The sequence below is a fragment of the Triticum urartu genome, chromosome 7A, assembly GCF_056163025.1.
Source record: "Triticum urartu cultivar PI428250 chromosome 7A, HENAU_Tu73, whole genome shotgun sequence".
In the NCBI taxonomy this organism is placed as follows: Eukaryota; Viridiplantae; Streptophyta; class Magnoliopsida; order Poales; family Poaceae; genus Triticum; species Triticum urartu.
In genome coordinates this window covers 81,261,010-81,288,798 of record NC_141879.1, presented here as the reverse complement: position 1 = coordinate 81,288,798, position 27,789 = coordinate 81,261,010, and the positions used below count along the sequence as shown (strand labels likewise).

General features: G+C 48.2%; 3 protein-coding genes and 2 pseudogenes across 6 annotated transcripts; 3 read left to right on the top strand and 2 right to left on the bottom strand.

Annotated features, from left to right (window-relative positions):
* The first annotated feature begins 98 nt into the window (after nt 1–98).
* LOC125529732 (pentatricopeptide repeat-containing protein At2g22410, mitochondrial) lies at nt 99–17,868 on the top strand. Of its 3 annotated transcripts, XM_087537103.1 has the most exons (5): nt 99–421; nt 1,108–5,082; nt 5,173–5,266; nt 5,612–5,664; nt 9,493–9,803. In XM_087537103.1, the coding sequence occupies exon 2, from the start codon at nt 2,750–2,752 to the stop codon at nt 4,736–4,738; it is 1,989 nt and encodes a 662-aa protein (XP_087393229.1). In that variant the 5' UTR covers nt 99–421; nt 1,108–2,749; the 3' UTR covers nt 4,739–5,082; nt 5,173–5,266; nt 5,612–5,664; nt 9,493–9,803. The 3 variants fall into 3 exon arrangements, with proteins under 3 accessions (XP_087393229.1, XP_087393231.1, XP_087393228.1); XM_087537105.1 differs by lacking the exons at nt 5,612–5,664; nt 9,493–9,803 and adding an exon at nt 17,734–17,868; XM_087537102.1 differs by lacking the exon at nt 5,612–5,664.
* On the bottom strand, nt 7,452–12,912 carry LOC125529730 (disease resistance protein Pik-2-like). The gene is made up of 3 exons (XM_087537101.1): nt 12,117–12,912; nt 11,253–12,016; nt 7,452–9,628 (listed from the first exon to the last, which is right to left on the bottom strand). Exons 2-3 carry the CDS (start codon nt 11,724–11,726, stop codon nt 7,640–7,642), a joined length of 2,463 nt encoding a protein of 820 aa, XP_087393227.1. The 5' UTR covers nt 11,727–12,016; nt 12,117–12,912; the 3' UTR covers nt 7,452–7,639.
* On the top strand, nt 14,125–17,442 carry LOC147957995 (uncharacterized; annotated as a pseudogene).
* A 524-nt stretch (nt 17,869–18,392) lies between the features above and the next one.
* Nucleotides 18,393–20,468, top strand: LOC147957994 (serine/threonine-protein phosphatase 7 long form homolog; annotated as a pseudogene). Its single transcript, XR_015611782.1, has 5 exons — nt 18,393–18,795; nt 18,883–19,178; nt 19,268–19,515; nt 19,601–20,003; nt 20,083–20,468. The product of XR_015611782.1 is annotated as a serine/threonine-protein phosphatase 7 long form homolog (transcript).
* Nucleotides 20,469–23,788: 3,320 nt separating this feature from the next.
* LOC147957993 (nucleotide pyrophosphatase/phosphodiesterase-like) lies at nt 23,789–26,814 on the bottom strand. The gene is made up of 6 exons (XM_087534619.1): nt 26,525–26,814; nt 26,003–26,094; nt 25,839–25,905; nt 25,617–25,736; nt 24,726–25,510; nt 23,789–24,606 (listed from the first exon to the last, which is right to left on the bottom strand). The coding sequence occupies exons 1-6, from the start codon at nt 26,705–26,707 to the stop codon at nt 23,991–23,993; spliced, it is 1,863 nt and encodes a 620-aa protein (XP_087390745.1). The 5' UTR covers nt 26,708–26,814; the 3' UTR covers nt 23,789–23,990.
* Between the last annotated feature and the right edge of the window lie 975 nt (nt 26,815–27,789).

The following is a 27,789-nucleotide window of genomic DNA, read 5'->3' as shown; positions in this document are numbered from 1 at the left end:
TTACCAAGTGGTCAGCTTGGTAAGCCATCGACAAAAAATTGCATAAAAACCCGGTTTGTTTTTACACGCGGAAGCATATGCCCAAGAGCCCCTCTGAATATCCCGAAAAAGAAAATCAACTCTTCAATCCACACACACCACAAGCCCGTCCTCTCCCTCCCCGCACCCTTCTTTCCTCTTCCTCCTGCTGACCTCCCGACCCAAAGATCTCTTCTGATCCGCCGTCGCCTCCCCTACGGCCGCCGCCGCGCCGTGCCTTAGCGCCAGCCACCGCCGACCCTTCAGCCCGCCCCCCACCCCTCACCCCACCCCTCACCCCACCCGCGCCCTCGTACTCGCGCCCATCGCCGCTCCCGGCTGCCCTCGTCGTCACATCGCGTTCCCGCCGTCTCCGCCCCTGCCGCACTCTTCGGGGTTTGAGGTATGTGCTTGTCCTCATCCAGCGATTAGTCAAAACCCACCTGACCCCCACAATTTCTGGATGCGCCGGTGCACCGCCGGCATAGCATCCAGATCCACCCCTGGCTAGTTTACACGGGCCAGTTCTAATGAGATTGATATATCCGAATGATTTGATGCACCTGTGAGAATGATGCATTCAGAAGTTGTGGCACTACCCTGTCGAGCATGTGTTTTTGTTAAGTTTTATTTGCATGATGTCTGGTAGCAGATTTGTATCAATCTAAGTAGGTGCTTGGTGCGTTTGACATAACTGTTTATCCCACCGGAATATACTTCACAAGTCCACATGAGGCTCAGACATAATCTTTAGGCTAAAAGTGAGATAAATCTTTCTAGGCAGTGGTTGTGTTAGTTCTGCATGTCTGGTTATGTTGTGAGTTCATTTAGCCATTCAAAGGACCTGTAGGTGTTTTAAGAGGCCATGCGTACCTTTTCTATGCTAAAACCACATAAATGACATACAGAGAAATGACATTGTAACTGAAAGTGTACACCATGTAGACTGTACAATCATTTCTGTTCTTTTACCTGTGTAACAGAATGAAAATACAGTAACATCTAACTTCCTTGGAATGCCTTTTACAAGCGCAATTTGGTTGCATTTAGCTGTGCTGAAATCGCTCATTTCTGCATTAACTGCTCCAGGAACATACCATGGAGATTAGGCCAATGGTAGCCCTGCGTGCTGCCCTAGTAGGCGGTGTAGCTGCATTCGCAAAGATCGCCGGGGCGATGAAAGCTGCAGGCGGCGTGAAGGTTGGCGCGGCGGCTGCAGCCATGACAGCCGCAGCGACGGCCGCTGTGTCCGGAAAAGACGCAGGTACTGATAACCAAAAGCCGGGGGCAAAATGATACGTGCCATGGATTTGCTGGAGAAGCAGTGTTCTAAAATGCTTCTCCACAGCTTGTAGACCAGCATTCAGCAGTTTATCAGTGCTGAAGAGCTGCAGAAGCTAATTGTGGCCTTCGGGAGGAGGTCGCATTCACAATAAATAAGTTTTGCCACCGCAATTCCCATGATACATGTGTTTTTGTAACTCAGGGTATGAGAACCGTGATACGCTGAATTTTGTTTCTTGTTGATGATTTGCTCCCATGATACATTATCAGTGCTGAAGTGCCCTGAAGCTGTACTGTCAGGCACCAAATTCCAGGACCGTCCTGGTGCTAATTCCTCAGTAAACGGTTCTATCAAGCACATGCATCTTTCAGCATTTGCTCGAGACCTATGTTTGTATCTGTTTGGTCATGTGCTGTGTCTAAACACTTGCAATGATAAACTCCTGAGCAGCTGGTTCCAAGCAAAAACTTCCTTTCAGCATTGCTTGCAATCTGTATGTGTCATATGTTTTGCTGCTTGGTGATGGTGGTGCCTATCCAGGGCTTGCACAATGGTGCGACGTCGTGCTCCGCTCCTGTTTGAAGGGAAGGCTGAGACAAGGCCAGTGTGTTGTATAGTCTGTTACACAAACCAAATACTACTACAATATCTGTTCTTTTGTTGCTGTTGAGAAAAAGCAGCATGTACTGTGATTATTTAAGGGCTACCGCAGCAACAAGTAGTGATTTCTTTTGGGCATAATGTGATTATTTAAGGGCTACCGCAGCAACAAGCAGTGATTTCTTTTGGGCATAACAGCAAGTTGGTAATCACTTCTTTTTGAGCATCAGTACAGACGCAAGCGCTCATAGATACACTTACCCCTATGAACGCACACACGCACACGCTATCCCTGTGAGCACCTCCGAAAGACTGAGCCGGCATGTCATATTGAAATTTACGAAGTCATCGTAGGCGCCATGTCGTCGACAGAAACATCTCCTCCCACTGAAAGCACATCGCCGAAAATCCAGACTTGAACCCTCGTAGGCTGAGCATACCACTGTCCCTCTAACCATCTAACCACATTTCTTCGCAAAAATAGAGTTGGTAACCAATACAAGAAGGGGAGGCTGCTGTTTGGAGCTATATTGGAATTGAAGCCCATTTCCAGCTGAAAAAAAGGAGAGCTGAGCTAGATTGGAATTCCAGCTGAACTGAAGCCCATTTCCACCTAAATTGGAATTCCATTTCCAGCTTGAGCTAGAATTGGAATTGAAGCCCATAACCGTCTCCCCTCGCAAGGAGGTCGCGGCGACTCCCGCCGTTGTACCGCTCCCCAAAATGGCGTCTCCTCCCCTCCCCTACTCAACCTCGCCCACCCACCCGCCGAGGTAGCTCCGGCGACGGCCTCTTCCCCACCGCCGGCGAAACCCACAAAAAACTTCGGGCTCCCGCGAGGCCGTGATGCCCCACCACGCTCCGCCCGCGCGGCCTCCTCCGCCTTCCCCGGGCACAGGGGCGGCGCCGCCGCCCCGGCCGGCGTGGAACACGAACCGCAACCTGGTGGTGACCCACCCGCTGCTCGCCCTTCTCGAGTCTTGCGCCTCCTTCCCGCGCTTCCTCCAGCTGCACGCGCTGCTCACCGTCTCCGGCCTCGCCGCGGGCCGCTTCCCGGCGTCCCGCCTCCTCGCCTTCTGCGCCCTCTCCACGCCGCCCCGCGTCGGCCACGCCGCCGCCATCCTCGCCCGCGCCCCCGCCCCCGGCCCTAACGCCTACATGCTCGCCACCATGATGCGCGCCTTCCTCCGCGCCCGCCTCCCGCGCCGCGCCCTCGCGCTCTTCCGCCGCGTGGTCCGCCAAGCCCTCCCCGCCGACGCGCGCACGCTCGTCTTCGCGCTCAAGGCCGCCGCGGCCGCCGAGCACGGGCCGTCGTCCGCGGGCGGGGAGGGCGTCCACTGCGTCGCCCTCAAGTGGGGGTTCGTCGGCCGGAGCGTGCTCGTCGGGAACGCGCTGGTGCACCTCTACGCGGACCACGGGTCGTTGGCGCGTGCGCGGAGGGTGTTCGACGAAATGTCCGAGAGGGACGTCGTCTCCTGGACGACCATGGTGGACGGGTACGCGCGGAGAGGGATGGCTGACGATGCCTGGCACGTGTTTTGCAGGATGGTGGTGGCCGGGGGCCAGCAGCCGAATGAGGTGACGCTGGTTGCGGCGCTGTCGGCGATTGGGCAGATGGGACTGCTAGCGCTGGGAAGGAGGGTGCATAGTTATGTTGCAGAGGGTGGTGTGGGTGGAAGTGTTAGCTTGGCGAATGCGCTGATCGACATGTTTGGGAAATTCGGGTGCGTGCCCTCTGCCAGGGAGGTTTTCAACGGCATGGCGGCCAAGGATGTGTACTCCTGGACGACCATGGTTAACGTTTATGCAAAGTGTGGTCACCTGGAGAGTGCAGCTCAGCTGTTTGAGGATATGCCTAGGAGGAACGCAGTTTCTTGGAGTTGCATCATCGCTGCTTACTCGCAGGCAAATCAGCCTGAGGAAGCAGTGAGGTTGTTTAAAAAGATGATTGAAGAAAATGTTGAGCCGATTAACTCTACCCTTGTGAGTGTGCTTCCGGCGTGTGCTCAGTTGGGTTGCCTGGATCTTGGTAGGTGGATATATGATAACTACATTGTCAGTGGCAAGGCTGTACTTACCGTAAATTTATGCAATGCATTCATTGATATGTATGCAAAATGTGGAGATTTGGATGCAGCATCAAGGTTATTTGCTGAGATGGGAGAGAGAAATGTAGTGAGTTGGAATTCGATGGTCATGGCCCATGCTGTGCACGGTCAGTCTGAAGAAGTCCTTCATCTCTTTGAGCAGTTGAAAGGAACAGGTATTCTGCCTGATGAGATCACATTCCTTGGGCTACTTTCTGCATGCAGTCATAGTGGGTTGGTTTCAGAAGGGCGTCGGTATTTTAAAGAAATGAAAATGGGCTATCAGATTGAACCCAAAGCAGAACACTATGCATGCATGATCGATCTTTTGGGGAAAAGTGGACTTCTTGAAGAGGCACTTGAAGTTGCAAATGGTATGCCAATGGAAGCTGGTGAGGCCGGTTGGGGTGCTCTTTTGAATGCATGCAGAGTGCAGGGCAATGTAGAGATTGGTGAATGTGCTGCAGATAAGCTAGTAAAACTCGATCCATTGGACAGTGGAATCTATGTACTTATGTGCCAAATATATGCAAGTAAAAGTAAATGGGATCAGGTGAAGATGCTGAGGATGTTGATGAGAGATAGAGGGGTAAAGAAGAATCCTGGATATAGTTCTATTGAAGTGGATGGAAAATTTCATGAGTTTTTGGTGGCAGATGTTTCACATGTTCAGTCAGAAGATATTTATGCAGCATTGAATAACATTTATTTCCATTTAAAATTGGAAGGTTATGTTCCTCTAACTTGACATGAGTGTGGTGGCAATGCTTTCGTCCTTGTTCATGCACCTCATAATAGCCATGGCTGTAGATAGAAAACAAAAACTTGGCAACAGACAGCATTTCATATATTTAAAGCTCAGCTTCGTGCAATTGTGCTGTACATAGTTTTGACCTGCTGTGATACATTCAGTCCATTCGATGGCTCAAGAAAGAGATGAATTGCCTATGTCTTAAAAAGAAATTCATGGACAGGAAAAGGGCCATTCTGATTTGTTATGCAGTAGTCTAGGTTTGATCAGATTTTGTCATGTGGAGAAACTATTATACTGTTAAGGAACTTGATTGACCCACGACTAATTCTGACCAAACTGTAAGTTCTTACGGCTACTCCTTAGCTCTTCTTTGTCATGTAGATCCTGTAATAAAGTAACTAATTAAGTTGTTATGCAAACATGTGCAGATAACCAGCTGTAGAGCTTTTACATGGTGAAACATATTACTTCCATTCCAGTATCCAAAATGCGCTTTGGAAAGACTTTCTCAATGTTATTAAGGTAAACAGTATGATTGACTTTCTGTTACTATGTTGGTTATCAAGGATGGAAATCATGAATGTAGTGAAATCTAACCACTGAGTATACTCCAGCAATGGTTGGGGTATAAATGAATAAATGAAATGCTATGCTGGTATTAATTTTTTGAAAGCTAGATATTATTGTGGAAGTGGAGGCATGCATGCAAAAATTAGTGGAATCATTCAATTTCTTATATATTACTCTGGGAAATGGGAGTGAATTACGGAAATTTAGGTATAAATTAACTCTTATTCTGTATACGCTAAGATGCATTAATATGAATAGTTTCCTTCTACTAGTCTCTTATCCAGTGCACTCCTACAGGAATACTAGGTGAAATGACCTTAACTGATCTTAAGGATCAAACGGCCAAACAGGTGAGCAGAATCAGAGTTTCCAGAGTTTACCTCAGTCCATCTTGAGAGCAGACCGATTCGGATTCGACTCAGATCGCAGGTTCTGCACGAAGTCACGCTCACAGTTGCCACCCTCTAGCACAACTTTAGCCTCCCCGGAGATGCTAGCCCAGCAAATGACCAAACGTTGGAAGCCTCTTCAAACTGATAATCATTTCCTTTTTGAGACAAGATCCTCCTGATCGTGATCAGGCTGATCTTAATACTGCAGTAGCTCAAGCTTAGGGGTCGCTCCCTTTAGAAATTCCGTGGGTTTGAGCTTACCTGGGGAACTCAGCTCCAGCACCATTAGGCTCAGGACTGATTCACCCCAAGGAAAGGAGGTTGACCTCTTCTACCTCAAACGAATCTTTCCGCAGACGCAGGATGGCTAGGTTTGGTAGGCTCCCAAGGACTTGTATGGTGGCACCATGATCTGATATCATGGAGCTCCGCAGCTTGAGCTTGGCCAGGTTTTTGAGCCCACCATTGATCCATGCTGGCAATCTGACCAGATTGCCGTACAGCTTCAGGCTCTCAAGGTTTTTCAGAGGTGTAGACAGACCATCCAAGCAGCCAAATAAACCAGGCTTCCCCTCAGACTGCACCTACAATGTTTCTAGGGAGCTGAGACTATAAAGGGCCGAATATAGCTCTCCACTGTCGCTGTCATTGACGTTGGTCACTCCCAGCTTGTGCAGCCCGGTGAGACTCGCTACCTCTCGGAGAGTGGCCTTCCTCCTCGAGACATTAATGACACCCAGTGTGTGCATCTCTTTTGAGTCTGTGGGTCCCTCTGGGCACCGTAATACTGTGTGGGCTCTGGCGTGTCACTTGCCAGAAAACACCCCTAGAAAAGGGGAAAAAAGTTGAGTCCTTGGAGGTCCTTGCAGATGCCCAACGTTCTATTGTCTAAAAACCAGTGATGCTGAGGTGAATCCATCGGAGCCAGAACACACCATTAGGCTTTCTGAGTTGATGAGAGGACCGACGCGAACGCCAGTGACCTGGGATTGTCTCTGGGTTTCTTGGATCCCAGATCCATCGCACCACTCCGACCTCGTTGGAGAAAGACGCCAGATCAGCCCTCCAACAGACGCTTGCCCAGTTCTAGCGAAGCAAACACCTCCCACATGCCAGCATTGTTGTCAACCAGGATGATAACCGCTGGCCATGCTCCTGAAATAATCTTCACAAACTCCACCACTGTGGTGAAGGAGACGCCGCAGCAACAGGGCTGGAATCAGAAGATAACATACACTGGCACGCGGCAACACCTGAAAACTCTAGACCCGCCGCCCTAGAGGAATGACGGAAGACAAACCCCATGAGAACTCCTTGTCGCTGCCTCCGCCATGGACACCGTGAGGTGGATCTAGAGTCGCAGGAGACTTATTCTACACGTTGCCGCCACTACCACCGGAGTGCCGTCACATGACACACCGACCTTGACCCTAACTATGAGGCCAAAGCAGAGGACTACTCTCCCCCCTCCCTCCTGCCGCCGTAGCGGCAAGCAGAGGGAGAGGGGACCAACTGCCTCATCGGCGGAGATCAGGAGGAGCAGAGTCACCTTCCTATTTGCCTCACTCTTGTGTTAGAGTGAAGGGATGGTTCACAACTGTTCAGTTGAAATGAGTCTACCAGCAGGAGCTCTCATGGCAAGCAAAACATGCATGCAATGCCCTTGATGCTATACCACTATCCGTATCAGCAAGACCACAATAAGAAACCTGCAGACTAGCTATAAGGAGGGAAACAATTCGATGTAGTTAAGAAGTTCAGAGGCGAACTGATATGTAAACTATTTTGGGGTACAATCAAAGTGTCCTCGACAAATAGTTGTGAAGTCAGGGAGGAGTATATCAAAAAACCCAAAACAGTTCAGCGGCAGATTGTCAGTTCAAAACAAGTGGGCAGCAACAGAAACATCAAACAAGACATGCAGTGGCTCAGCTCAGTCCATCTTGAGAAGAGGCTGTTTCGGGTTCGACTCAAGTTGGGATCGTAAATTTTTCACGAAGTCGCCCTTGTAGTTGCCACCCATGAGCAGAAATTCCTTGAGGCTTCCCAGAGATGCTAGCCCAGAAAACAACCCAACTCTAGGGGCTTCTTTAAACTGATCGTCATCGTTTTCTTTTGAAACAACATCTTCCTCAGGCTGATCAGAATACTTATATTGCAGCAGCTCAAGCTTAGGGGTTGCTCCCTTTTGAAACCTCACAGATTTGAGCTTACCTGGGGAACTCAGCTCCAGCACCATTAGGGTCTGGAATGCGCCCCGACGGAAATGAAGATGGACCTCTTCACCCTCAAACGACTCTTGGCGCAGACGCAGGATCGCTAGGTTTGGTAGACTCCCAAGGACTTTTATGGCAGTATCATGGCCCGATATCCTGGAACTCCGCAGGTTGAGCTTTGTCAGATTTTTTAGCCCATCGTCGATCCATGTTGGCAAACATTCCAGATTGCCATACAGCTTCAGGCTTTCAAGGTTTTCCGGAGGTGAGGACAAGCCATTCAAGCAGCCAAATAAACCCGGCTTACCCTCCGACTGCACTAGCAGCGACTCTAGACAGCTGAGATTGGCCAGGGCCAAACATAGCTCTCCGCTGTTGCTCTCATCAACGCCGGTCACTCCCAGCTTGCGCAGCCCGGTGAGCCTCGCTACCTCTCTCAGAGTAGCCTTCTTTGAGACGTTGACCACACCCAGCGTGTGCAGGGCTTTGAGCCTGTGGATCCCTCTGGGCACTCTAACACCGCGTCTGCTCCGGCGTTTCACCTGCATCGGCAGATAGGAGCAGCAGCATGCGGTGCAGACATCACGCCTGTTGATGTCCCCATCAATACCCATGCACTCCTTCAGAAGGTGAGGTGCGCAACATGCCACGCAGAACCCCACCGAGGAGCAGGTCAGGATGCATAGCTTGTTCCTCATTATCTTCGGCACCTCTTCTGGATAGTCTCCATACGTACAATCATCGTTGCTCCCAACGCCCCTGGCACGAACGTGCTGTAGCTTCCGGAGCTTTATGACCGTCTTAGGCAGTTTGATTATGTTTGTACCTGTGATGTCTAGTGTCTGAAGTTGCCTCAGGTTACCCAAAGAACCTGGCAGGTGATAAATTCCATAACATTCTCTCAAGGAAAGGTATCTCAAGTGGATAAGCTTCCCAATGTGCATGAGATGATGATCAACCAGATCTGAAGTGCCTTCCAAGTCCAGCACTCGCAGCAACCTCATCTTGTTGGAGATGAAGAATGGTCTCCACTTCCCAAAGATTGTTATTGATCGAACACGAGACAGGTCTACCGTGCTCTCAAATTCATTCTGGTCTCCCTTCCAATTGTTGCTTACAGAGAGGTGACGTGTTCTGTGTTGGCTGTTTAAGCTGCAACCTTCCTCCAACCTGAAAACAAGATTTTCTTCCACTGATTTTGAGATGCCAATCTCACGGATGATATCATGGAGCTGGCAAGAGCCCATTTCATTGCTACTATGACCTGATCGCCGGGTTGGTAGGATCATGCTCCTGCTTACGAGGTCCCTGAAGTAACTCTCTGCTATTTCATACGAAGACTTTCCATTCACCTCTCTTGAGTAGCCCTCTGCGACCCACCGCTGCAACAAACGTGTTAGACTAATCTTATAGTCTTCGGGGAAGATTGCCAGATACAAGAAACAAGCCTTGAGATGATAGGGTAAACCATCATAGCTTTTGAGAAGGACCGTTCTTATTGTGTCGAGCTCTGGATTCATCTCCAACTCAGTACTAAGGTTCTGATTCAGTTTTCTCCACTCCATGGCAGTTTTTGGTTGATTTGCCAAGAAGCCACCTATGGCGATTATTGCAAGAGGAAGGCCGTCGCATTTCTTCAGAAGTTGCTCTGCTTGTTCAATCAACTCAGGATATTGCCGATGCAAATGTTCCTTCTCCTTAAATACCTGAAATTTATACATAAACAAGTATTTAATACTCTACAAATAAATTGTACCGCCTATGTATCAAAATGTAAGTCTTTTTTGGTTTAGATTGAGACTCAAAAACCTCTTACATTTTGATACATAGGCAGTACATGAAATAATCTTCTTATTTTTTTGTTGAAGTAAATGTGGTCAATAGTTTGTCGTATGTACATTTTACAGTAACAAACTCACAATTTCTATGTTTCATGGTTGAAAATATATTGTGCTTACAAAAGATAAAGGCGGGAGGAGATTCTTCGGCTGTGGGTTTCAGCCGTTTGGAGAGAGTTTTTTTCCCGACAAATTGCAATACATTAATATCAAAATGATACACCGTACTAGAGTGCGGCATTTCGGTGCCCAGGCTCATCTCCACCCGGTCAGAAAAAAGATCAAAATAAATACTAGAAAAATTCAAAAAATTCTAATATTTTTTGTGTGGTAGATAATTTGATGCGTGAGGTTCGCTTCAATTTTTAGATCATTTGGACATCTGAGCAGCTCTCAGCAAAAAAGATAAATCGGGTTAGAGCAGTGCGTGAACAGTAAACATTTTTACAGACCCTGAATTTGTCTTTTTTGTTGAGAGCTGCTTAGATGTCCAAGTGATTTGAAAATTGGAGCGAACCTCATGCATCAAATTATCTACCACACAATTTTTTTTGATTTTTTTTTGAATTTTTCTAGTATTTGTTTTGATTTTTTTGTCAGGGTGGGTGCAGCTGACCCTGGGCTCAGAAGTGGATTACCGTACCAAGTATGCCCTACCTCTGCAACAACACAATGTCGAGAGCTAGTGAATACACCAATGTTGCACACAGCTAGAATATTAATTTTTTTTTTGAAATTAATACATGACCTCCAAAAATCATGCCAAAGCGATCAATGACGCAACAACCATCAACATCGACCACCATATGATCGCTGGCAGCACCCAAACCGTGAGAAGGTTTTGTCCAACAGCAATGAATGCAGGAAGGGAACGGCGTTCAAAGGTTGCGTCGTCAACCACCGCCTGCATCAACTGCTAATTCAAATTGTTCGTTGCACAGAGGAGCATTCCTTGCCATCGGTGTGGCTCCGGCCACCAGCTGCTCACTGGACAGGGCCCGACCTTCTCATCGCCCAACCTAACACCATTCTCGCTGCTGCAACTCCTCTGTCGGTGCGCGCACCAAGCATCGTGCCACCACCGACCCAGAACCCATGGATCCAAACTACGGGCAGAGAAGTCCCATCGCCGCCGTCCGGGCTTGACCCGGCAGCGTCTTCTGGCGATGGCGGCCGGCGAGAAGGAACGGGATGGACGGAGCACACATAACCATATGTGTTTTTAAATACAGATGCAACGGTAACAACGCTGTGCGTTACATATAGTTAGAAACCCGCATGTATTTTAACTACTTGCTTGGCAAAGGTCAACCTAGGACGGTCAAACTGTGCAATCAGCAGAATGTATATGTACTACAAACATATGGCACAATTTATTTTACAGCTTAATTTGAAGCGAGCACATATTTCTAAGTTCAACGCACAATATTTATTGGCTTTAATGTAAATTTCAAATCAACAACTGTAGAATTATCAGGAGTTCAGGACTCACCTTTTTCATGAAGAGGCCGAGTGCATGCTCCCTATCTAGAACTTGAAGCTTGCATACATTTTCTTGTTCCTTTGAACAATAATTGGCAACATTTTCTTCCCTTGTGGTGACTAAGATCCGGCTTGCATTTCCCATTTGAGGTAAGCTAGACCATATCATGTCCCATTCAGTGGTTGATGACAAGTCATCAAAAGCAATCAAGCACTTCTTTTCTTTCAGAATACTTTCCATCTCATTCTTGAGCTTTTGAATCGACCAAAACAATGGTGTTTTGGCTCTGCTGCCCAATGAGCATATCGTTTCATAATCTTCAGGAGGTTCTACCACCACTAGCTGCATAGCTAAGCTCCTCAAGAGCTGAACCTTATCGAAAGGGCTCATGACCGTGACACAGGCCCGCTTCTCGAACGCTCCAGCTAGTTCTTGGCTTTGATAGATTTCCTTGACCAGAGCAGTTTTCCCCACACCACCCATTCCCCACACTGATATCACTTGAAGTTCTTTGCTGCAGCTGGCTGGATCTGTAATTAATCGGAGGATGTGACATTTTTCTGTCTCCCTTCCAAAACCTGAGATCCCTCCAAAGCAGCAGTAATCGTCGTGATGCAAGTGAGGCTCCCACTGGCTTCGTCCTTCCCACGGGCACCATCTTTATCTTGATCATCAGCTATCTCACAATCGGGCGATGTAGATCTGTTAGTAGCGGCACTGGCCATGTTTGAGCTCGGTTCTGGCTTCATTGAGTCTGTTCCATCTGTAGGGCCCTAAGCACAAGCAAACAGTCAATCACCAGAAAATAATTTAGACAAGAAATTATGTAATTAACATGAATTTGATGGTTTTTGAACATTGAATATATATTACCTTGTGGTAGAAAGCATAGAGAGTTTGGTCAGTAGCTAATTGTTTAAGCTCTGAGACCTGGCATTTTGTACCGACACATAAGTTTGCAACTTCAAATTGCTGTGCGGCCACAATGATCCGGTTACCATTACCGTTGACAGGAAAGTAAGTTCTAATCCAGTCCCAGTCTTCTAGGCTACACAGGTCGTTAAGAACAATCAAGTAACTCTTGTTGTTCACATGCTCATTGAACTCATCAACCAAATCTTCTCGCTTCATCATCAGCATCTTCTTGAGAACTTCAGCCCCTATAGTGCCCCCTCTTTCTTGACAACTCTGTCCCTCAGCTGGTAATTCTGGAAAAGAAGAAGAATATCCATAGAACTGCCTCATAATGCTTTGCATGAATACGATCGGGTCGAAAGGATGTGTAAGCTTGATCCAGGCACGACATTCAAACTTATCTGAATCAACATACACGCTCCTTATCACGGAAGCTTGACCAAGAACACCACCTGCTCCCCACACCGCTATCACTCTATGATCCCTGCCCGGCTCCTTGTTGATGAGTTGGGCGAGATCTACCCTCGGCTTCATGGTATGCCTTGCTTCCTCGATGCCAAACATTGTAGCACTGGCCTTGCTGCCTGCAGAGTACTGCTCGGCGACGGCAGCCATGGACTTTGACCGTCGCCTCCATCCCTGTTGTTTCTGTGTGGATCTGAGATGACAGTGCTCAATGTGAATCGACCAAGCAGCTACGGGTGTATGTAGCCAAAGAAGCAATCAAGCAGCAACGGAGAGTTGGTGGGTCCTGAGCTGATCGATGTAGCAGTTTAATCAATGCCTCACCAGGCCCATGCTAGCTTGAAGACAACAGTGAGGACAAAGCATGCCAGCTCGTTTGCTCAACAACCGCACTCATGCCGCAAATTATTAAGGATTTTAGCAGTACTATTTCAGTTTGGTGCTGAACCTACTGCGTAAACAAATACGCAGTAGGTGACAGCTGAACTGATGAAGCTTTTGGGTTTCTGCACGAGGTTCGGTTTGTGCAGTAATTAATATGGATGCACAACCAGTCGTCATCAACTCAGATCATACATCCTTTTGTAGGGAAATCAATATTGTTTTTATACAAGGCATCAAAAGGGTTTACAAGAGCTTTTATACTCAAATTATAAATAAGCTTGGCAGGGTGGTAATTACTCATAAAACTGTCAATCCTGAAGCTCTTAATGGATGCTAGACGCCAACCTTGTTTCATTCATCTGCATCCTATATTTGCATACCCAGGCATATATAGGATGCTCTTCTCCTCGTGATGCAGTAACGATCTTTTATGGCGCTTAGGGTTGGTTTTGGCTAAATTTTTTTAAATAATACATTTTTTTTATTAATTTGCACAAATATTACGCTTAAAAAAAGAATTTCAGAAATAATACACCGTCGGCCTGCTGCGGACCGACTGGGCCTAGTCGGCCCACAACAGGCCGACTGGGTGCACTCGGCCAGTAGCAGGCCGACAGCTGGCCAGCCTGCGATGTGTCGCGCGCGGATTGGGCAGGCCACGTCGCGAGGGGGGTGAGAGGGAGCTGTCGGCGCGGCTGTCACGGGGCGAGCCCCTGTCGGCTTACCGCGGGCCGATCGGCCAGCTGCGGGCCGACAGGGTGTGGACCCACCTCGCGCGGCAGCAGGCTCCCTGCGTCTTCTTCCTCCTCCCACGCACGCGAGCGTTCTTCTTCTTCTGTTCTTTCCTTCTCCTCTCTGTACACCAAAATGCCCTCAATTTCTACACCTAAATAAACCATTTATTTGCGGATTTGGCACCGTGAATGGATTCTACTCAGTGAGGGCAACCAAAAGAGACCTCGATCTACTGATGGGGTAGCTCGTGGCGGTCGTGGTGAGCATTTAGGTGGAGTTTTTTTCCAGCTCATTGGTGGAGCTTGTTGCGGCGGTGGAGGTGGAGGTGGTGGTGGAGAAGTTGGGGCAGTGTGGTGGAGGCGGTGGAGGTGAAGCTCCGGCAGTTTGGTGGAGTTTCCCGCTCCGATTCCGGTGATTGAAGGCCGCCGTTCGTCGTTCGCACGCACGCTTCAAGGGTATATTTCAACCAACATTTTATTTTTCGTAGGTGCTCCGGTAGTATTTGTTAATATGTTTCGATGTGAAATAAATTAGGTGTGTGATTATTGTTAGTTGCTCCGGTAGTATACGTAAATATATTTAGATGTTAACTAATTAGTTGTGTAAAAATTAGTTGTTGCTCCGGTAGTATACGTAAATATATTTAGATGTTAACTAATTAGTTGTGTAAAAATTTGTAGTTGCTCCGGTAGTATTAGTTGCTCCGTTAATATTCTGTAATATATAGCTAGCTAATATATAGACATGTCTAATATTTGTTAGTGGGGGTATATTAAGTTGTTGCTTAATACCTGTATTTCGTTGTTGAAAAAAAATAGGTGAGCCGCGATGTCCGATGTAGTGAACTTCAGATTTTGCTATGGTCCTGGTACTGTCCAAACAACTGAGATGGGAGCAGATCTGAGTGAATTTACTCACATAGATGTGCCAATGAGCGCACCTCAAACATGGTCTGTCAGTCAGTTGAAAGAATGGATTGCGACAAGTTTAGGTCTTGATACCGAAACACACACCGTCGGTGTTCATGCATTGTGGACACGATCAAGTTCAATAATTTACTTTTATTTGAGGCCGATAGAGCGAGACTCCGAATGGGTGCGGTGGTTACAAGGTTGTGAACGAAGGGGATGCAATCCTGTTGCTTTAGTGCTTCCCGTCGTGAAGGAGGTCACTGCACATGAAGGCGAGGGTGGCTACGATCCTGGTCATAGCAGTGTAGGGAGGCAGTTATCTATGTCAAATGCTGGAGATGATGGTTACGAACAAGGACAGAGCAGTCAGGTAGGAGGAAATGCTTATGGTTATGAACCAGGGCAGAGTAGTCAGGTAGAAGGAGGAAATGCCGATGGTGATTACAATGGTGAGGTGGACGCTGACGAGGTAGATGGGCACATGCAGGACCAGATGGAAGAAGAAGACACCGATGTTGAAAGGGGTCATGCCGATGATTCTGACGAGTCAGATGAAGAAGAAAATGCAGAGGAGGTCCCGAATCCTGCATTGTGGAATCATGACTTCTCATCTGCAATGACCGTAAATGATGGACATGATTCAGCCTGGCAATATCACCAGAACAATATTGCGACGGGTGCTATGTATATATCCGAACAAGCAAGCCCTGAAAGATGCAATAATTAACTAGGCAATGTCCATGCAAAGGGTTTTCACAGCTCAGGTGTCCAGTCAGAAATTCCTGACAATGGTATGCAAGAACGCAGATTGTCCCGCCAGGGTGCACGGCTTTCTCCCTAAGTATGGCACAAGTTGGGTGATAAGTGACTTAGTTAATCACGGTTGTCTTATTCCCTGCACCCCTCAGGATCATGCCAACCTTTCATCGACGCTTATTGCTTGGTTGTTTTATGATGAGATAGTGCAGGGCAAAGCTATGGAAGTGAAGGCAGTCCAGACAAAAGTATTCGCCAGGTTCAAGTACAGAATTTCTTATGGCAAGGCTTGGAGGGCTAAGCATGCGGCACTTGAGAGGAGATTTGGTTCTTATTTTGATGCATATGACTCTGTCGTCCAGCTCCTCCACACCCTGCAGCAGCGGAATCCAGGCACCTATATCGATATCCAAGACATGTTCATACCAGAGTTCCCAACTGTGAGGGTGCTGCATCGTCTCTTCTTCTCTTTCGGTGTATGCATCGAAGCTTTCAGGCATTGCCGACCGGTGATATGTGTTGACGGTACTTTTCTCACAGGCAAGTACAAGGGTCAGATCCTGACAGCCATAGGTCAAGACAACCAAAATCAAGTCGTCCCACTCGCATTTGCTTTTGTGGAGAGTGAGAACATTGAAAGTTGGACATGGTTCTTCAGGCAGTTGAAAATATCAGTTGTGAAGGAGAAGCCCAATGTGTGCATCCTTCATGACAGGCATGCAGGTATACTCAGTGCGACAAGGACACTGACAAACCCAGGCCCTGAGGAACAAGTTCCATGGCAGGACTTGCAGAGCCGTTGGTGCATGCGCCATCTGGGGGCTAATTTCTTCTCGCAGTTTAGAAATAAGAACCTGATGAATCTGTTCAAAAAACTCTACAAGCAGAACCAATTATGGAACTATAATTTGATACGCGACAGACTTAATGTGTGCACGCAGAGACACGTGAGGGACAGGAAAGCTGCAAGAGATGCAGCGGTGAGGGCACATGTTGAAGCAGTAGCTGCACAGTTGGCAACAAGAACAACGACCGTGGAGGAGGAACCTGTTGGGCTATGTGACCTGCCAGGCTTTGACCCACCTGGTACTAGGAGAAGGCTTGGGAGGTCGATTAAAACCTTCGAGCAGTGGATAGAGCATGAGCCTCTGGAGAGGTGGTCTTTGCTACATGACACACATGGAGCAAGGTACGGTGTCATAACGACGAACCTCGCAGAAACATACAACTTTGTCCTTAGAGGAAACTGGGCATTGCCACTTACAGCCATCGTTGAGGGTATTTTCTATGGCACCGTCAAGTATTTTAGAGATAGACGTCAAAAAACAGAGCAGCATATCTTCAACAACCCGAATACACGGTACTGTGAAAGAGTCACGAAGTACATGGACAACAAGATGCAAAAAGCTAGATCACACACTGTAGTCGCCATCGGTAATCAAGAAAGAAGGTTTGAGGTCCGCTTAGCCAACAACAAATTCGGATGTGCAAATGAGTTGAGGACGCATGAGGTGAAAATTGGTAATGAAGCCTGGCCAACGTGTGAGTGCACATGCAATAAACCGAAATTGCTTCACCTACCTTGCTCACATGTACTTGCTGCTTGTGGGCAGCTTGAAATGGACGCAATATCGTTTGTGTCTCCATTTTTTCTGAAAGAGTCTGTCCTCAATACCCGATCAATGGGTAATTTCAACAGCGTCAACCCCGCTGAAAGGCATTACATTCCAAACCCAGAGCATATGCGTACAAGTAGAGGTAGACGGCAGTGTCAGCGCATCCGGAATGATATGGATGAATCTGAAGCAGGAGGTCCGACTAGGCAATGCATTCTATGCAATGAATTTGGCCATAGGGACACTAATTGTCCCACTTTCGTCACTGGGCGTGGACGAGGCAACCGGGGAAGAAGAGGAGGTAGAGGTAGTAGAGGAGTAAGGGCGAGAGGAAGAAGCTAAGCTACCAGTAGTATGTTCTGAATTTGTATTAAGTGTGGCACTATATTCTGAATTTGTATTAAGTGTGGCACTATGTTCTGAATTTGTATTAAGTGTGGCACTATGTTCTGAATTTGTATTAAGTGTGGCACTATGTTCTGAATTTGTATTAGGTGTGGCATTATGTTCTGAATTTGTATTAAGTGTGGCACTATGTTCTGAATTTGTATTAAGTGTGACACTATGTTCTGAATTTGTATTAAGTGTGGCACCATGTTTTGAATTTTTATTAAGTGTGACACTATGTTCTGAATTTGTATTTAGTGTGGCGCTATGTTCTGAATTTTTATTAAGTGTGGCACTATATTCTGATTTTTTTATGTGTAGGAATGTCGGGAATGTGGTTGCTGAATGGGGACATTGATAGGGGTCATCGTGGTGTGATACGGTATAAGCGCAAGTTTGAGCCTCTGGTCACTCGCACTCCTAAGGAAAACTGGATGATACACCCAGGATGGCTTCAGCGGTACATACTTTATTAATTTGCACACTAACATGCATATTAATGGGAGACACTAACTGAAATGTTCTCTGATGAAGGTTGAAATGGGCCGGCCTTTTACCTTTCGCACGTCTGGTTGAGTCTATCCCGGGTGAGAAACGCATCTCCATCGACGGGTCCTTGCTGAGCTGCTTAGTGGACCGTTGGAGGCCAGAGACCCACACGTTTCACTTTCAATGGGGAGAGATGGCTCCTACTCTGAAGGATGTGTCACTTTTGCTCGGACTACCGTTGGCAGGTCATGCTATAGGACCGTTGGACGCACCGGCTAGTTGGGAGCGAGCCCTTACACAACATTTTCATGGTGTTTTTCCGGATGCTCCAGATCCGGTATGGGAGCATCACGAACCTAAGTATGAGTAGTTGCTCAATTTCCGGGTAATTTCCCCAACCTCTTATCTTCAAGTTATCGTGCATATGGTTTTACAGAAAATAACTGCGGCTAACTAAAACTTTCTCTTTGCTTAATGCAGATCCAAAACTTCCGGGCGCTGTTGACTGCGGAACAGATCACTCGGAGCCTGGAGGCCTACTTGATGTGGCTTTTCGGCAAGGTGATGTTCACAGAGAACCATGTCACCACTATTAGCGCGCTCTACATCCCTATGGCACTCGAGATAGCGAGCGCTCAGACGGCGGATCAGATCAGACAGAGAAGTTGGGGTTCGGCGGTCTTAGCGGCTACATACCGAGGTATGTGCAACGGTTGCCAGCTTACATCGAGAAAGCCAGCCCTTCTTGGATGCCCTCTATTCCTACAACTATGGTCGTGGGAGAGGTTCTCTATAGGGCGACCAAATGTACGTGTTCGTGAGCCTATAGACGCCATGTTTGATGCTGACGGCATCGACACGCCTACTTTCGGTCTGTGTTGGACACGTCGCGAGGTATGCACCGTGTTATAGTTTAATGCAACTTTTTTTTGCACAAGAGATAGTTCGATGCTAGTGGCTACTAACTTTTGTTTTCTGCAGAGACGCTTTGCTAGTGATCAGACCAGGAAGGCATACACAGCATTGAACGAGCAGTTTGATGCGTACACCGAGGTCATCTGGTAGCCCTACACGGAAGCAGCCATACAAGCGAGATACCCTGGTGGTCTGTCTGTGCTATGCACAAGGGACCGAGATTACTGGATGACAAAATCAAAGATCATCTTCGATGTCTTCGTCGAGGAGATGGCACAACAAAGGGTTATGAGGCAATTTGGTCTTCTGCAGTTGGAGCTGCCTCTCCCTATAGAGAACCCGGTGCCAGCACACATCCATAGGTATTAACTAGTTTTTCAATGTTGCATTATCTTTCATAATACTCTATTTGAAGCTTTAGGTAAATGTTGAACACACACCACAATTTTAGGACGACAAGGAAGGGCATGACCAGGACAACTGTTGACTGGCTAGTTAGACTAGAGCCGTATGTTATAGAATGGGAGACAGCAAACACACATCTATGGCACGACAATCACAATTTTGAGCTCAATGAATTCAATCGCGCCCGGAACACGGTTACACATCGTTGAGCACTCCCACTCAGAGGAGATACCGGATCCTACTCCGTCGGATATGTACCCGAGCTATGATACTTCGGGCTCTAGGCAGTACGTGGTAAGATATATTTTCTTTAAGTAATGTTGTCACATACTTTGACGTGCAAGAGACATACATTATTAATCGTCATGGAAATTTGCAGGCTACTTTGACACACGAACTCTACGAGGACGTGACCACCTTTGGACGATCACTGTCGTCTGGACCTCTTCTTCAACATCGTCCAGTGCTACAGCCCTTCTTGGAACGAATTCAGAACAAGATACGGACTGTGTACGAGGCTATCACGTGCACCCGGAGAACCGACGTTGTTCAGCACCAGCAGCAGCAACCGCATCACTCCATGCACCGACATCAACCACGTCCACGTCTAGCACATCAGCCGACAATCAGGCCACCCCGTCCTGACCAACCTGGCAGTTCAACGTGGCAGCAACCACAACACTATGGCCCCACGTCGAGCTTCGTGTTTTCTCCACAGCCACAGCAGCACGGTCCTTCGTCGAGCTTCGTGTTTGAGCCAGAGCAGCCGTCACAACCAGCAGGTAAGTGTCTTCATTTTTATTGTTTTCAATATTAATTGAGGCGACCTCATTCTTCATGACTAAACGTTTCATCGTGTAGGAGCCTACGGATATCATGCGTCTATGTCAGCATCACACGATACGTGGGGGAGTGATCAACATCCCGAGGAGAACATACATGCTCAGATGTCGCAGCACACCCAGTGGATGAACATGTATTCGACTCCTCTACCAGGCCCCACACAGGATACACAGCATGACCAGGGAGAGTCTGAAATTCCTCCTCGTAACATTAGGCCACCTAACAGGTTGGGATGGTCGCCGCTTTCAGATCCGCCTCCCCGCCAGGCCAGACGTCGTCACTGACGCTTCCATCTATCAGTAGAGACATGACCATCTACTTATGTATGAGACTTATGTCTATTCTATGTATGAGACAAATGACTATGTACTTATGTATGAGACATATGCCTACTCTATTTTAGTACTCTGTTATCCGAACTACAACATCATATTTAGATAGAACATAATGCTCGTACAACAAGACAGTATAAACAACTAGATAGAACTACATCTAAATTAACGGTACGTACGACTAAACTTACAACATACATCATAAAAACTACATGAAGTCATCATCGTCATCCTCCGTCGATGCAGAACTCTTGCCCTTCAAGGATGCAGAACTCTTACCCTTGGACGATGCAGAACTCTTGCCCTTCGAGGATGCAGTACTATTGCCTTGGACGATGCAAAACTCTTGCTCTTTGACGATGCAGAACCCGGAAGCGGCGGCATGAAGATATCATCTTCGTCCTCGCTCTCCTCAGTCCATAAAAATGGATGCTTTTCTGCAGTCCTTCTGAAAGTTTCACTCTCCGGCTCCACTATCTTCTTCCACCTTGCATGCAACCTAAGAAGTTCTATACGTACCTCCTCATAGGTCCTTTCAGGCCACCCAGACATACGTAATTCGTGAGCCAACTCATTCATTATGGTGTCACTACCGGTGAGTTCGTCCCATGGAACTATCCTATTGTCCATCCTGAAATCGGTAGCTAGCCTCAGAAGAGTCCTGCTCATCTCAGGGTGAAAACTACGATCGAAAGGATAATGGGACATCTCAACTACACTACACTGGAATGCTTATCCTCCTCTGTCTGAAGGGGGTTTTATAGGTAGGGATGAGAAAATGGCGGGAAAGAACGACTGCGGTATGGCGGGAAACGGGTGGCGGGAAAGAGTTGGCGCGAACATATGGCGGGAAACGGGTGGCGGGAAAGAGTTGACGTGAACATATGGCGGGAAAGAGTTGGCACGAACATATGGCGGGAAAATATTACGGGAATGGGTTGCGTGAAATACGTCATAGTTTATAAAAAAATCCGGGGATCGTTCGGGACAAAAGTGGTGGCATGCATCTGTCGGCCCACAGCAGGCCAATTAGTCCATGTCGGCCCACAGCAGGCCAATTAGTCCCTGTTGGCCCACAGCAGGCCAATTAGCCCTGTCGGCCCACTACTGACAGACTGGACCTGAACTGGTGGCCGATAGGCCAATCGGCCAGCTGCAAGCCGATAGGATCGCCGACTAGATCCACTCGGCCTGCTGCGGGCCGACGGTGTATTATTTTTAAAAATTATTTTTTGGGCGTAATATTTATGTAAATTAATAAAAAATGTATTATTTAAAAAAATTAGCTTGGTTTTGCTAGAAGATGCCTGGGCAGGGGAAATAATAAATTAGTAACAATAAATTAATTTGAATGAGTAGCTAGTGCAAAGACAGGTGCATTTCAAACAAATAAATATAGGTGGGGATATGCAGTGCAGTTCAACAACACCGGGAACACAAGAAAAAATAGGTTATGTCAGCCCGGCTTTTATTAAACGAGAATGCTAAATTCCTACCGACTGTCAGTTTGAAACAGATCCGCACGAATCGCGCGCCGTTGGATCTGAATCCTACGATTGACCGCGCCTTCCGATCTGTTCTTTCTTGCGTCCACTGTTTCCCGCTAATCACGTGATCTCCCACATCCCGCTTATCCCGCCCGTGATCTCCACCTCCCACTTATCCCGTTTCTGGTGGATGCTGGTTTCGATGGAAAAAAAATGAAAAATAAATAATTTGCGAGTACTAGGACTCGAGCCCACAACCCCTTAAAATTTCAGCACGCACAGACCAACCCGCTAACTAATGTTGTTTGTCTTGGTTTTACATGTTTCTAGTTGAGTGAACTAGTTCGACAAAATGAAATCGTAATTTGCTGGGTTGGGCGAGATTTGCTCCAAATTTAGTGGTTCTTGCCATCTATCCCGAGCATGGTAATATACGCAGCGCTTAGCTGGTAACTTAATTAGCTGAAACATGGTAACTTTTTAAGCCTGCTATTTTTTTGTTGGAAAAACACCTTCGGTAACTCATGTGTAAATAACTTGGTATATACATATAGCAGACCTGATAAGTTACCGAGCCTAGACGCGATAACTTTCTTGACCCGGGAAAAAAAGTTGTTGAAAAGCATACATCCGGTAATTTATTGAACAACATGGTAATTGTGACCCCAGATTTTTTTTTGCTCTAAACATACTCTCGATAACTCATGTACATACGAACGCCATGTTAACTTTGGAAAGAATGGAGAAAGAGTTGATGAAATATAACTCCCCCCCTCCCCCCCGGGGTGTGTTTTCTGTGAATAGCGGTAACTCACACATCACAGACTTGCTAACTTATGTACCCGGTTCCTGCTAACTTTACCGACCCCCCCCCCCCCCCCCCCCCCCCCGTGGGGGGGGGGGGGTGATGAAATATCCTCCGGTAACTTTCGTGTGAACAACATGGTAAGTCACATTTCATAGACCCGATAACTTATGTGCGCCGGTCCTAGAAACTTTGTCGATAACTTCGGCGAGGGTGGGGGTGGGGGGAGTCGTTGGAACATACCACGGTAACTTCTGTGCAAATAACATGATAACTCAAACATGGTAGACCAAATAACTTATGTACCCCGGTCCTGATAACTTGGTCGGCGAGGGTGGGGGTGGGGCAAGTCGCTGAAACATGCCACGGTAACTTTTGTGCAAAAAACATGATAACTCATACATGGTAGACCTAATAACTTATGTACCCGATCCTGGTAAATGTGGCGACTGTGGTGAGGGGGGAGGGGGGGGGGCAACCCCGGTAATTTCTATGTAAATAGCATGGTAACAGACACATACAAAGTTGATAACTCCCATAGAAATGCCACTGTAATTTTTGACCAGATTTATTTGTTGAAAAACATACACCCGGGAATTTCTGTGTAAAAAGCATGATATCACAGACTTGATAACTAATATCTTACGTTTTAAACACCATGTTATCTTTCATCCAAGGGGGAAAAGTTTTTGAAACATTTTCACCAGTAATTCCCGTGTTAAATTGCCATACTTCCCCATGCCTTAACCTTCTCGTACTGTAGTTACCAGCCTTATCATGTTGCTCATACCATAGTTATCACGCTGGTCATGCCAAAGTTACCAAGCCAAACTTTTTTTTTTTCTGATATGGCAGAAATAAGAAAGGTTCAGATAGCATTGTTTGTCTACAATAGACAACAACAAAAGTTGGTTTAGTTGGTCATTAGGCTCAACCGCTATTGCATAGACCTAGGTTCAAATCCTATTTCAAGCACTTTTATTTTCTTCTCATATTATGCAACAAAAAACCAAAAAAAACCACTAGCGATTTATTATTTCCATCTATGGTTCTCAGAGAGAAGGAAAAAAAATCAGTGAAAGCGAGCGTGGGACATTCAGAAAACAACATAATCTCTGGGAACACAAGCGTCTGGCAGTGCAGTTCAACAGCAGCAACAACAACAAAAAACCTCCACACTCCAGCGCAACATACTGCGAAGAACAGAGAGCACAATAGGCGCACACCTGGGACATTCAGAAAATACAGGACCAACTATCTTTATTAGTCGCCGGTTGGCTCCATGATGGCTGGACCGAGCCATCAGGTAGCAAGGGTGGTGGGGAAGCAACTGTCGTGCACGCAGCCGAGCACGTCGCGGTAGTCCCTGTGGATGGTGAAGTTGTCATACACCTTGCCATCACTGCTCCTCTTGTACTCAAACAGAAGCGAGGAGTGGTTGAAGGCCGTGAGCTTGGTGAAGCCGTAGTCTCTATCCCTGAACACGCTCCACTTGGGGACGGCGCTGGTGTAGCCGTTGAGGTGGCTGCCGCCGCCGCCCGCCACCACGAAGATGGTCCCGTTCATGGTGCCCGAGTAGCGGCTCCGCTCGCCGGTGACGCACTGGTTCTGGTAGAGCGGGCAGGTGCGCTCGTAGTTGTGCACGTGGCCGAAGATGGCAAGGTCGACGCGGTGCCGCTGCCACAGCTTCTGCAGGCTCTCCCGCCCCTCGGGCTCCTCGAAGGAGCCCTGCTCAGCGTACCACTTGTTGGAGGAGTATCCGAGCACACGGTGCGCCGTGAAGATGAGCCATGGCTGGTGCTTCCGGTCCACCGTGGAGAGGCACTCCTCGATGAACTTGTGCTGCGGCGTCCCCTCCCGCCAGTCGTGCTCCGAGTCCGCCACGCAGAACCGGAACATCCCGTAGTCCACCTTGTACCTTGAGACGATTGTAATTCACAACCCATTTCGCCATTCAGTTCGTCTGAAACCCATCACCTGTGGTTTCCTAGTATAGCTATGAGCTTTGCTACGTATGATTCGATTTTTTGTACGTACCAGAAGTTTGCTCGGTTCTCGGCCGGGTAGTAGTACATGGTCTCGGCGAGCACGCCGCACTCGCCGCCGGAGTCCTCGACGTCGAAGAAGCCGCCGGTGTCGGGCCAGTCCCGCTCGTGGTTGCCGCTGGCGATCATGTAGGGCTTCCGGGCGCTGATGGGGGCGACCTGCGCGGTGAACTGGTCCCACTGCGAGATGTAGCCGTTGGCGTAGGGCAGGTCGCCGATGTGGAAGACCATGTCGAAGTTGTCCAGGTCTCTAACCAGCGCGTCCGTCGTGTTGAGCGACCCCGGCTGGTAGTTGGCGTACTCGTTCGACCCGTCCCTCTCCGCCTTCCCCATGTCGCCGAAGACGATGACGCGCTGCAGCGAGCTCTGCCCCGGCGTCGGCGGCGCCCGGAAGGTGTAGGGCTTGCCCCACACCACCGTCCCGTCGGGGAGCTCGTGCCCGATCTTGTAGAAGTACTCCTTGTTGGGCCACAGGCCCCGCATGAACGCCGTGTGGATGAACCCCGGGTCCCTCCACCCGATCGTCCGCGCCGGCGCGCCGCACATGCTGCCGCGGTTGAAGGTTAGCGTGCCGGCGGGGGAGCGGGTGGGGTTCCCGGCGCCGGTGCCGGAGGTGACCATGCCCCACTCCACGAACGGGTAGGCGTCGCCGACGTCGTAGCCGCTGGTCCAGGTCACGGCCATCTCGTCGTGGGTCTTGCCCTGCGCCAGCCGCGGGAACACCGGCGCCTTGGGGTTCTTGAACGGCGACAGCTTCGTCAACCCCACCAGCTTCGGCTGCAAAAAATTGAAGGCACGGCGTTCACGTAGGGCTAGCAGTTGAGATCGTGACAGGGACACATGCAAGGTACAACCATGGAACTAGCTAGCTGTGGTTGCGTACGTTTTCGAGGCCGCCGGTGAAGAGGGCGAAGGAGAAGTCGGAGCGCTGGTTGATGAGCTGGAACTGGATGGTGCCCTTGCCCCAGTAGAGGTAGTTCGCCGAGAAGTTGGCGTACTGATACTGCACTCACAAGTCACACCACACACACAGAGATCGATTCAGCTCAATCATGGTGAGGTGATGAAATCTCAAGAAAATTTCTTGGTCAGCTAATCGACGGACCTTGATAGGCGCCGTGCAGAGCAGCGGCTCGGTGGGGTACCTCCGTGGGTTAGGGCACGAGCCCGAGCTGCATGCGTACACGAGTCAGAGACACACGATAGCAAATCCGTCATATACATCGGTCGATATATGATATGGTGCCAAGGAGGTGCGATCATAGTTACATGAAATCGGAGGGGGAGAAGACGGCGATCCAGTCGTCGGTGGCGGGGTTTTGCCAGCCGTATTCCACAGTGACCGTTGCAGTGTCTCCTTCCTGTCACAGGCAGCTCAAAATTCTGAGTTGCTTACATTTTATCTTGTTTTATTATCTTGGCTCAGATAGAACATTCCACACTTTATTCAGATATCCAAGAACCATCACAAAGTATCTGGCTCTGTGTGCATCTTGGGATCGGAAGAGATTACATTATTCACAGTGACCATTAATTGTAGTGTCTCCTTCCTGTGAGAGGCAGCTCAAAATTTTGAGTTGCTTAGGTATTCTTTAGTTTTTATATCTTGGTTGAGATAGAACATTTGAAACTTTATTCATACCCAAGCGCCATCACGAAGTATCTATCCAGGTTCACTCTGTATAACAATATAACATGTCCTTTGTATCTCAAAATATTTTGCTTGCTTTGTCCTCCTGGATGTAAGATCCAACCCATAAACTAGCTAAACAGTTAGCTTTACATACAAACCTGCTGGTCGCCGTCGCCGAGCAGCAGCGCACTCGCGCGCACGTACGCGGAGCCGTGCAGCTCGACGGTGGCCTTGTGGATGGCGATCTTGGACAGCGGCTGGACCCCCGCCTCCGGCGAGGCGCTCGCCGTTGCCGCCATGGCCAGCACCGCCGCCAGGACGGCGACATGCGCCATCCCCATGCCTATGCGTCGGCTGTCACTCACACTCCTTTAGCTAGGCTGCCACCGTGCGTGCTCCAGGGGTGGTGACCGTGAGATCTAGTCCAGCGTACGCCATGCATGGTTGGCATGGCCGGCCTATATATACACGTAACCAAGTGGCAGGACAGGGAGGAAGCGGGAGTCTTTTTACAGCAACATCATTTTATGTTGGAAATTGGTCACTGCTGGATGGTACTACTCGTGGAGCACGCGTTATTATGGTGGCCTCGTGGAGCACGCGCACGTACAGCGCTCATGCATCTCCTGCCACGCAAGTTAATTATTTGATTGACATCGAGATGCAGATGCTGTCGATTGATTCTGGCCAGCCGGCCGGGGCTAGAGTGAGATAGTATCGGTGTGGGTTTGTGTCGTCCGATGAACGCCTATGCAACACAACAAACTCTGCCGAAGGTTCTCTCGTGGAGAGAAACTGATTTCTACCAAACTCAGGTTCAGCGTACTTCTGCTAGAAAGCATGTACTCGATGTTTAGAAGGACGTGGGTAGCCTGTCTCTAAAGCAAAATATGAAGACATGAACACAAGATGGCATGCATGGCAAGTTGGCAACTAGTTCATGCCACCAAAGAAATGTTGAGGTGATGAGAACTGTCTCCCACAATTCTCAAGATCCGATTGAGTGTCCCAATTGGCTCTCGAAGAGAAACATATGCAAGAGTTGGGGGTGAAGAGGCAGCATGCGGTGCTGCAGAGCAAATGATCAAAGACAACAATGAGGTGCTGGGATCTCAAACTGATGTCGTTGATGAGCGAAAATGTCAATGTTAACAACAGAGATGCCGGTTTAGATGACGATGAGGAACAAGTGACCTGCGAACTGAGCCAGGATACATGTGAATCCTTTGGGACAAAGTTGAACTAGCTGCAGTTGGAGCTTCACATCCAGAGAAATTGGACAAGGCGAGTGTGCATTTGTTGTACCACAATACCACCATACCCTCTATCTAGACCATTCGGTCTAGTTTGCGTCAAGATTCGTGCTATCCTTATATAGAAATTTCTCTTCATTGTCTCTCTCTTCCAAACAGGACAACATTTT